The sequence below is a fragment of the Drosophila eugracilis genome, unplaced genomic scaffold (genome assembly GCF_018153835.1).
Source record: "Drosophila eugracilis isolate 14026-0451.02 unplaced genomic scaffold, ASM1815383v1 contig_2161, whole genome shotgun sequence".
Classification (NCBI taxonomy): Eukaryota; Metazoa; Arthropoda; class Insecta; order Diptera; family Drosophilidae; genus Drosophila; species Drosophila eugracilis.
Genome location: NW_024573046.1, coordinates 334,559 through 345,431, shown reverse-complemented (window position 1 = coordinate 345,431; position 10,873 = coordinate 334,559). Strand labels below are relative to the sequence as shown.

General features: G+C 43.7%; 2 protein-coding genes and 1 long non-coding RNA gene across 3 annotated transcripts in view; 2 read left to right on the top strand and 1 right to left on the bottom strand.

Moving 5' to 3' along the window:
* Nucleotides 1–10,873, bottom strand: part of LOC108103233 — an 87,791-nt gene that overhangs the window by 6,796 nt on the left and 70,122 nt on the right. The gene's annotated exons all lie outside the window — the stretch shown is intronic.
* LOC108103342 lies at nucleotides 298–1,599 on the top strand. Its single transcript, XM_017208778.1, has one exon. It carries the CDS (start codon nucleotides 334–336, stop codon nucleotides 1,417–1,419), a length of 1,086 nt encoding a protein of 361 aa, XP_017064267.1. The 5' UTR covers nucleotides 298–333; the 3' UTR covers nucleotides 1,420–1,599.
* On the top strand, nucleotides 2,885–5,169 carry LOC108103370 (trichohyalin). Its single transcript, XM_017208816.1, has 2 exons — nucleotides 2,885–4,777; nucleotides 4,837–5,169. The coding sequence occupies exons 1-2, from the start codon at nucleotides 2,985–2,987 to the stop codon at nucleotides 4,886–4,888; spliced, it is 1,845 nt and encodes a 614-aa protein (XP_017064305.1). The 5' UTR covers nucleotides 2,885–2,984; the 3' UTR covers nucleotides 4,889–5,169.

Below are 10,873 nucleotides of genomic sequence, written 5' to 3'. Positions count from 1 at the left end.
TGGAAATAAGATTCTCTTTCTTATAAATTGGCCAGTATTCCCCTGCCAATATTATAGATAACTTTTGTTAATATTCATATTATTTTTGGATACTTAATGAGAAACTTAACCATAAAGATTACCAAGTGTATTTTCAAAGTAATTACGGTCCCTGCTAAGAACCGATCAGAATAGAGTAGTTCTCCTCCCATAAATAAAAACTCAAGCAGGCGGACAACTAAGACAAAAAAACAAATAAAAATTCACAGTATTCCAATACACAACCCATATATGATATATATATATATATAGCCCAAAAAGCCAACTTCTTAGCCTTTTCAATTTTCGTTGGACATGTTTGACCGGCAGCAGATTACCACCCGAGGTTCTATTACTTCCAGGGGATCTAGTTTTATAGAGCGGCACCAACGACGCGTCGATTTAAGTCGCAACAAGTTGTACCTTCAGCGGCTGAAGCGGGCCACCAGTTTGGTGGACCAGCAACCTCCATTGCTGAACACCAAGACACAGGGCGGGTTTTCTGTCCTGCAGGAGGATGCCCGCATGTTTCTGGATCGAACAAATGAGAATGTGCGCTTGCTGTTAAATCTGTCGAAGATTAAGCGAACTGGAGGCACACTTGACTTGGTGGAGGACCCACCAAACGTCTCTCGATCGGCTCTACCACATATGCTGCGAAAATTGGACTCTGTTCAGCATCAGAATCTACTACTGGCTCGCCGGTTAATGAAGATCCATAGCCGCAAACGTGGGACAACTCCACAAAAGTGGCCCAAACGGCAATCGCTAGCGAGTAGCGTAAGGTGTCCCAGCGTCATGACCAATCGATCGGCTTTTGCGGAAAATGAGGTGTTTACCAAGTACATTGGCTGGGATCTTGACTTGCCTAGTGACATCTTCGAACAGATGAGACTACTCCGGCCGAGGGTTGTTTTGCATTTCGGCCTGATGGACGGCAGACCATTGGGTCAGGTGGTGGTGCAGCTATACACTGAGGCTGCACCGCTGGTGGTGCTGCAGTTCGTCCGCACCTGCATGAGTCAGAGGTCGCATGAGTTCGCCGTTCGCCGGATTTTTCCACGTCTTTGGCTAGAGGGCTATCTACTGGGCAGTTGTAATAACCGGTCGAGGGACACACCTTCTCTAAGTGATCCCATGGAGTTCGATACGCGCGTGGTGAGTCATGCACGCTACGGCTACGTTTTGTCTTGCGCTAAGGAGTACTGCGTCCATGGATTTCCCGGTGGGGCCATCAACTTCAGCATCAGTTTCAAGCCTCTACCGGTGGCAATTGGTCAACGCGTGGGCTTTGGAAGGGTGATACGCGGCGACAAGGTCATCGAGGCTATGGAAGCTCATGGAACCAAAAATGGAAAGATCAGTCGGCCCCTGCTCATAACCCACTGTGATATGCTATAGGAAAGCATGGAGTTTTTAAAGTACTTCTGATTTTACTCAGTAGAGAATCTCATCTGTTAATGGTTGATTCTCTGCTGGGTAAAACCAGAAGTCCTTCATATGCTCCTTGAATGATTGTGGCATGTGGTGGCCAAAGAATCAATATGGAATCAGAGGAATTCGTGCTCATAAGGTAAACTATGTTTTTTCTAAGAATTATAATAAATATTCCGGTTTTATTATAACCTTGAATCCCCATGAATTTCCCTTTAAAATACCATCAATAATTAACCAAATGGAATTTAGTTTGGTTAAAGTAGGAGTACAATTTATTTGGTATTTGATTAAGTATACGAATGGATGGATAACTACCGATGATTCGGGCAATCCCCATAAACGAACAATATAATCATATGTGCTTCTTGTATCGTGCATTTAAGCTTATGGATTGATATACATTCTAGTTTTCCATGTGGGATTAGATTTTGAAGTTGCATACATATATACGAGTAGTTTATTGGTAGACGAGTAAGAGAAGAAGCTGCTCAAATCTTTCAGCTCCATGACAATACGATCCCAAACAACAGCAACATTTAACTGGCTAAGTTTAACAGTGATTACGTTTAGATTATTCGACTACGGATACAATACAATTTTGATTAATACGAATATGATGCAGATATAAATAACGATATAACGACACTGTTTTGGTTAATACACATTTGATACTTAGTTAAGTGATATTCTTAGGGCGGCTTAGTGGATTTCAGAAGGATTCCCTACGATGATCCAGAGTGTTGAAGGATGGCTTTCTGCTGGCTTTCTTGGGTCCATCCTTGTTTCGCCGGTTCCGAGGCTAACCGGGATTTCAGGGGACCGTTCTTTTCTCAATAATCTTGGCAACTGACAGCTCTGCGAGCTGCGTACTCCTGCTTTTATACCCGGAGTTGTTTCACGGTCATGTCCGGGACACAGTTGCCAAGTCGATGAGCAATTTTACGCCCTGATGGCCATCTAAGGAGCCACAGGAGTATCCTCAATTATTGGACTGGCTTCTTTGCTCGTTGCACTCTAATTTGATTTTGATTGAATTGCGCTTATCGCAGTTGTGCACTCGCTCCGAGTTAAAAGGAGTTGGGCATCCCCATATGTATATATTGACGTCATGAGTGGTTAACGAGTTTCGCAAATCGATTCTCTATTTTATTTATTGTTTATATCCATTGTGACGTCACAGGCTTTGGCAATTTTCATTCATGGCAAAATTGGAACAGTCGGCCGCGCATTAGGCCCACTCGAATGGACAATGGAGTCTGCGCCACTTGGCAGTGCGACGTCTTGGCGGTGCAATGGTGCACATGTGCGATAAGCGGAATTCAATCAATCAGCACCGTAAATTGGGACCAGGAAGTGCTAACGTGGGTGTTGGCCATTAAATTCTATACCGAATTCTGCTATAAAAGTGGCGACAATCCTTTGGACAAGTCATTCCAGTTTCACAGCCTGCTGGTGAAACAGCAGCGGACTGAATCTTCGATCTTCTTCTTGTGTACCTGACTACTACAAGCAACACCGAACCAACGAAGATGAGGTTCCGGCTCAGTGTCCTGCTTCTGCTGCTCAATCTTGGCTGTCTGACTTTGGCTTTGGCCAGCAGCAGACTTTCGTGCGGCGATACTTCTGGTAGGTCCACCTGTAGTGACCGTCGATGGGATGTCCGCCAGGATGACTACGATGAGCATATGGTCTACAGACAAGCCACTGGAGAGACTCAAAGTAGAGTATCCCCGGCGTCAGTTGCCCGCGATGATCGTAGAAATGATAGGCGCGAGGAAACGAGGGTCAGGCTGGACTCATCCCTGCGGGTGGAGCCCCGTGAAGCTCGTGAAGAGCGATTTGAGCGACGTGAAACTAGGGAGGAACGAGTAGAGCGACGTGAGTCTCGAGAAGCTCGAGTGGAACGACGTGAAGCTCGTGAGGATAGACTCGTAGATCGCGAAGTTCGAGAAGACCGACGGGAACCTCGTGAATCTCATGTGGAACTGGTAGTACGACGCGAAGAACGTGAATTGAACAGGAGTCAGGGTGAAACTCGACAGGGAGCTGCCGAAGAGAGGCGCGACGACCGCCGTGTAGAACGTGAAATGTCAAGACGTGAGGACCGCGAGAATCGTCGTGATGACAGAGCTAACATAGAAAGGCGTAACCCAGTAGAGCGAGTAGATCGAGAATCGGAGCGACGCTACGAGCGAAACAACCTTCGACGAACAGAGCGAGAAGTCCGTGACCGAGAACAACCGGAAGATCGACGAATCGAACGAGACTCTTCCAGACGCGAAGAGCGAGAAAGCAGAGTGCGATTCGTTGTCGAACGAGTAAATGAAGTCAACGCTATGCAGGACAACTCTCGACGAAGTGAGGAGCGTAGGGAAGAGCGGCAACAAGAAAGTCGGGAAGAACGAGACTTAACTAGGCGTGAGGTGCGAGAGGAAAACCACTTGGAGGAAAGTCTCGAGAAGCACAGCCAACGACGAGATAATTCAGAAGTCCTTCGGCGAGAGGACCGTGAATCATCTCGCCGAATGGAACGCAATGACTTGCGTCGAGCAGAGCGAGAGCAACTTCGTCGAGAGAATGTTCGTGGTGTGGAACGAAGGGAGAAAGCTGAAGGAGCTGAATCAAGGCGATTGGAGAGACGCAGCGATGAACGCAGACACGAACGCGATGGAGCTCAAAGGAAAGAACGCAGAGAGGAGCGTAACGAAAGGGAAGTGCTCTCAAGAGCCGAACGCATCTCAGCTAGACGAGATCATCGTGAAGCTCGTGATGGACGACAAGAACAACGAGTGGAGCGGGATAATTTAAGAAGAGAAGACCGCGAACAGTCTCGACGAGTTGAACGAAGGGTAGTCCAAAAAGTAGAACGCGAAGACCTCCGACGAAATGTCCGTCGAGAGGAGCGGGACGATACTCGACGGGTTGAGCGAAATAATATTCGAGGGGAAGAACGAGAAAATTTCGAACGAATGGAACGAGAAGATAGTCGTCGTGTGGAGCGCGATATCCAGCGAAGAGAAGTACGAGATGTCGAAAGAAAAGCTCAACCAGAAAAAGACTGTCGGATCGAGCGTGTAGACCTACAGAGACTCGAAGTAGTATCTCAACGACGTGAGTCACTACGAAACATGCAACGAGCAGAACGCGAGCTTTCTCGAGGAGAAAGGATTCGTGAGCCCTTCGAGGAGCGTGTACTTCTCGCCTCCCAGATGAAATCCAAGGGCTGGCTGAGCTACGGAAAACGTGAACTGTTGATGACCGGACAGATCCTTCTTCTGGCCGCCCTCTACAAGAAGTCAACCGCCAGTGGCAAGGGTCTTGGGTAAATACTTGCATTTTTATTCATTTTAGAAAAGATAGACTAACCCATTAATTTTTTAGCCATGCTTTGAATGAACACATTCAGGGCTACCTGCATGCCATTGGCTGTTAAGTTGCACAATGCAAATCTATCCCCTTCCCCGAAATGAAAGCCCCCTGATGAGTAAATGGATATAGATCAAGGCAAAATGGCATTACTATTCCCGGAAAATGCAAACGGACCCGAAAGCAAGCGACGAGCAGAAGGATGGGACAAAATGCTCCGCCGGAGCATTGTACAATTTAATCCAACTGTTACTGTAACCAAAACCCCACTGTTATAGCCAACAAAAGCATAACGAAAATATATGATAGGATGCTCGAGTAGCCAAGCATCTGCAAACTGCATAGCAATCCGTGAGTTTCGATTCCCGTCCAGCAGTTAAGGTGAGGTGGAGGCCATCTCCATCCCCTTCGCCTCCTATGTTCCCCTGGATAATTGGAGCATTCGCATCCGAGAGACCGCAACTGTCCACTCACATGGCTAGGCATCCTTGGATGCCAGTATCCTTGAGGCAGCCACACACACTAGGCTTTCAAACCACCCGTTTGGCCCAACTCCTTGTGGATGCCACAGAAACCGAAACCGAAGCTGAAAGGCAAAATTATTATTGCGATTTTCCATGCCGTTTGCCTTCGTCGTCCTTGCAGTATTGCTCCTGAATATCCTTTCTCCCTTCAAAAGTGTGTGTTTGTGTGTGTATCGAGGCTGATAAATTTCGCACATATTAGATGTTGGTCTGGTCTATTCATCTTTTTGGCTTTCAAGAGATTTCCCCTGATGGGGCCAACAGCACCAGCACCAGCAGAAGCTGTAGAAGCAGCAGTTTTTGGGGGGCCGACAACCAGCCAGTAAGCCATCCTTAATCAGTGAAACCAACACACAAATTTTACACAATTTTCATCTTTTGGGGATTATTTTGGGGTGTGGAGAGTGTGTGTGTGTGTTTTTGTGTGTCTGCTGGAGTGCACACTCGTATCCGTATTTGTGTGGAAATATCCTTGCCTCGCCATGTCTGAGCTGGTTCCGAGTTGCTTTACTTACTCTTACGAGAGAGATACGAATTTTATTGGGGGGGTATTCAAAATGTGAAGAGTGCACACAGAGATAAAATCAAGTATTTCGTACTTGAAACATTGAATTCCGAATAGGATATTTGCAAGCGGTTTAAGCTGTTAATTTCAAAAAGACCAGAGCAATTCTGGGGATTTCCCGGAAATTTAAAGAAAGTTGTTTTTGTGCATCTGAAGTAGTGGGCTCTAGGGAAGCACTTAACCAAGTAGGCAAAATGCTTTGATTTTCCTAGGTTTTTTATACATTTTTAAATTTTAATTTTAACTTAGTGGGCTCCCGTTTCATTTGCTGGGAAATATCAAACAGAAAGTATACCCATTTTGTATATATATACATATATAGATATACATATATATTCAATGTAAAAAATTTTTTAAATTCCAGAAAAAAAAATGTCCATAAAGTGATCTTTTGAAAACCCTAATCGCTGGGTTTGTCAACAGACGGTCTTCAATAATTGGCGGAATGCATTTTTTGTTGGTAAATAGAGAAAAATAAAATGCACATCCGGTCTAAAGCTAACCTGAAACATACCCTTTGAGTTGATATATTCACAAACCCGGCGGATATTCTTTTTTGAGCTCTTTTTGCCATCTCTCGCTGAGTTTATTCATGGGGATTTTCATGAAGGATTTAAATTCAATGCGAATTCGTCTTCATATATTTTTTTCGGCCACGGAAGTGTGAAATATCAATACGCAATGTCTCTGGCAAATACAGCGGTTTCCAGGATGGGAGAGATTCTGTGGCCGGAGTCCGGGGCAAGTTATGCGATGTGAAAGCGCCACAAAAGAGCAATAAACCAACGGGAAAACATCATAAAAAATTGAGTTTTCAATATTTATTCGAATTAAATAATTCACTGGCATTGGCCAGGCCAAAGAGGAGCTACAAAAATACCCAGATACCATACCTATGGTCTATATATATATACGTATATATGTAGACATGGCGGAAGGGATCTGAAAAAACAAGAACTTTGTACCCCCTTTGATATGCTGGTGACTCTGCTGGCTGGGTTGCTGGGCATTTTACGAGTTTTTGAGGTTTATTTTATGCCCCCCTCCCCCCAAACATACACACACACACACACATATATATATATATATTCTTACTTGAATGCAAAACAACATAAATTCTGTGTCAGAAATCATAAATTTCAATAAAATAAAAGCAGCGAAGCGCCAAATAAATACGTGGGGTGAAAGTTAGGGGTTTGGGGTGGCAACCTAAGGGTATGAGCTTGTGGGGCACAATTTTACAGCTGTGCTTCAAATAACACATACGTGTATTTTTGAGCTTATAATGCAGCGGTAAAAGACATTTTTCACTGAGATACATATTTAGGAAACTAACAATATAGGCATGTGTGTTTTTTTTTTTGATTACAAATACTTTATGCAGAGTTTTAAAACTCAATTAAATCGTATTCTTTTGACCTCAACTGTAGATATGTGTGTGCGTTTCCACGCTTCACTTGGCTAAGTAAAAGCAACAGCCAAGTGCAAAATATATTTCCTTTAAAGCGGGCGAGAAAAACAAAATTGAAGCGAAAGACACAAAAGGAAAAAAGTCCTTGGGAAGTGTGTGGAGTGGTGTGTGTGCTAGTGTGTAAGTGTGTGTTTTGCATAATTTAATGTACGACTGGGGAGGTGGACGAGGGACCAAGGATGCAGGATACCCGCCATAAAGTGGCCACCAGGCTGCCGCAGGATGCTTTCTATCAAGTCAAGGTAACGGCCGAAACTTGAGAAATATTTCATGAGGCGAACGCGGCAAACGTGTTGCAACACACACATAAACACACGCCACTAAAATGGTAGCCTTCTTCGCTTTTCCCCTTTTTTGCAATTTTCTTTTTTTTTGTTTGCCATTTGCCAGCAATTTTATAAATTATCAATTTCACTTGCCCGACAGAAAGGCTAAAAAGCAAAGCAAGTGCTGGCAAAAAAGCAAAGAAAAAAGGCGAGGGCGCGCGCACAAAATAAATAAATGCAATAAGCGAAGGCAAATGGAAAAATTGTGAAATTGGGGAAAATTGGAAAACCGCAGAAATTGCAATCGAAAATCCGCCACAAGTTGCCATTAAATGTCAATCGACGAGGGAGGTAAGGGTAAAGGGGGTTTTGTAGGAGGGAAATGTGCAGTTAAATAAAAATCAAAGCGGTTTACGTTATCAGCCAGCGATTCTGCTGCCAGTCGAAGAAGTTGCGTTGACAGAGTTTTTCCCAATCCAACCCATCGCCACCCACTTTTTGTCCGCCCTCGGGGGCATCTGCATTTGGTGGCGGACCAAATGCGAAATTGGTTTATGCAACAGACTTTTATGGTGCAGATCAGGAGACGAGCGCCGAGCATTGAGCATTTGCCAAATGCCAAACTCCGAGTGACGGAGACCCGGATTTTCCAAATGTCAAACCAGTGCATTCGGAAAAACGTATTCCCAAACCTCTTAAACTCGTTATCGATATTCATGAATTTAATTTTTTAGTTTAAAATAGTTTCTTTAAAAATATAGAAAAAAATTCTCCCTGAATTCTAATTTAAGCACTTAAAGCTGGTTCTTTATATACTGAGATGTTTTTTTAGGATCAAATCCGATATATATTTTTTTTTGTCTGTAGTAGGAATTGTTGTAGGTTGAGGGAGGGCGATGCAATGCCGGCATCAATCGCAGTTGTGCAAATAAATTTGCCGTTCACGTACATGAAAGCCGCTTGCACAAGCATGCAATCATCCTCAAATATTGTCCCAATCCGAATCCCAATTGCAGCCCGTCTCCTGGATTTTAGTCTCCCGGCATCCCGATGCAATTGAAAGGAGACCGATTCGATTCTGATTCGGATTTGAACTTGAATTTTGGATTTGGATAGGCGCAGGTAGCCATCAACACCACACCTTTCATTTCATTTTATCTAGCACCTGTTCGATGGCCACAATACCAATGATGACATTTGCTGGGTTGAGCTGAGTTTTATGGGATTTTAGATATTTATAGATTGCAATCGCTCTGCGTGCCAGGGTGAGGGTTTATGTGATATCAAAAAAGAAGAAGGAGAAGAAGCAGGAATTCTCCTCCGCCCGAAAGTGGCATCGAAATGGATCCTTCGGGTAGCACTGGGATTCTGGGCTGTCGTTGCCCAACGGAGCATAAAAAATTGCTGCACTCAGACTCAGCACTCTGGCAATGTTTGGGGCGTGGATGAATGTGAATGGGTGGAATTTTCAGGAGCGGCGGTGCACCCTAAACGATAGCAGGCAAAGTCAATTTAGTGAAAATGCGAGGCAGCAAGTGAAATGTCATAGCCAAGTGGGTAGGAAAATGGGCGTGCGACCTTCGGCAGTCGGGCTACCGAATATCCCCTCCCCCACTCAGTCACCCGCTCTACCAACAGCTGTCATTGTCAGTGGGCCATATGTTGTCTCTTCCTCCACCAGCTGCAAGTTGCATTTTTCCCTTAAAGAAGAATTCTTCTTCGAATGTTTTACGTATTGCCATAAACATACTGAGCTCAAATTATTTGGGTGTGCGCTTAAAAGTTGATAAGTTTTCTTCTCAGTTTAGTTTTTCTTAAGTTTTCATTACGAATTAAAAGAATCTTTAATATTTAACTAATAAAACACTGCATAATGCAGACCTATTTTTAGCTGTACGTCCCCTTTTGACAATGTTATAATATCAAAACCCAATTTGGGAGAAAAAATCAGTTTTCTAGCCAAAGCACAGCCAAATATGGTCTAACTGAGAAACGTAATACCTCGTAGGGCTCCTAACATGATTGTTATGATTCGTAATTGTCTTTTGGCTGTGCGCCTTGTTTTGTCTGAGCCAGCTTAAAATAGATTTCCTGCCTTCGCAGCAACATATCAGAACAATAACGCAATAAGTAGGTATAGGGCTGTTAACTTTCGGAAGTAAGCTGCATAAAACAGTCAATGTTTAAGGAATGCGTCTTGTTTTGACAAAATTATTGCTAAGAAACGGAAAAAAGCCGAGCTCTCTGCTGTCAACCGACGTATACGTGATTTTGGGCACAAAAAATCAGTTTTTGGGCCATAGCGCAGCCAAAAATGGTCCAAATGAGGAGTCTAATACCTCGTAGGACTCGTAACTTGATTGTTATGATTCCCAATTGGTTTGCATGCAAATCTGGGAAACTTCATTTTGGGCCCATTTTTGAAAATTTTGATGAAAAAATGCGAAATTTGGGTCAAAATTGACTTTCCCAAAATCGAAAAACGAGTGATAGGGGTAGTAAGTGTTGGTCGTTAGCAGCACAAAACGGTCGTTCTTTTGGCTGTGCGCCTTGTTTTGACCGAGCTAGAGCTAAACACCCGAACATAGTAATGCCAATTTCTTTTAAAAATAGATTTTCTGCCTTCGCAGCAACAAACCAGAACAATAACGCAAAAAGCAGGTATAGGGCTGTTAAGTTTCGGAAGTAAGCTGCATAAAACAGTCAATGTTTTAGCAGTGCGTCTTGTTTTGACAAAGTTAGAGCTAAGAAACGGCAAAAAAGCCGAGCTCTCTGCTGTCAACCGACGTATACGTGATTTTGGGCACAAAAAATCAGTTTTTGGGCCATAGCGCAGCCAAAAATGGTCCAAATGAGGAGTCTAATACCTCGTAGGACTCGTAACTTGATTGTTATGATTCCCAATTGGTTTGCATGCAAATCTGGGAAACTTCATTTTGGGCCCATTTTTGAAAATTTTGATGATGGTACCCCTTATCAAAAATGCGAAATTTGGGTCAAAATTGACTTTCCCAAAATCGAAAAACGAGTGATAGGGGTAGTAAGTGTTGGTCGTTAGCAGCACAAAACGGTCGTTCTTTTGGCTGTGCGCCTTGTTTTGACCGAGCTAGAGCTAAACACCCGAACATAGTAATGCAAATTTCTTTTAAAAATAGATTTCCTGCCTTCGCAGCAACAAACCAGACCAATAACGCAAAAAGCAAGTATAGGGCTGTTAAGTTTCGGA

Coding starts and splice junctions, on each gene's coding strand:
- LOC108103342 (XM_017208778.1), top strand. CDS start 334: ATGTTTGACCGGCAGCAGATTACCACCCGAGGTTCTATTACTTCCAGG.
- LOC108103370 (XM_017208816.1), top strand. CDS start 2,985: ATGAGGTTCCGGCTCAGTGTCCTGCTTCTGCTGCTCAATCTTGGCTGT. Junction 4,778..4,836: donor GCCAGTGGCAAGGGTCTTGG/GTAAATACTTGC, acceptor TTAATTTTTTAG/CCATGCTTTGAATGAACACA.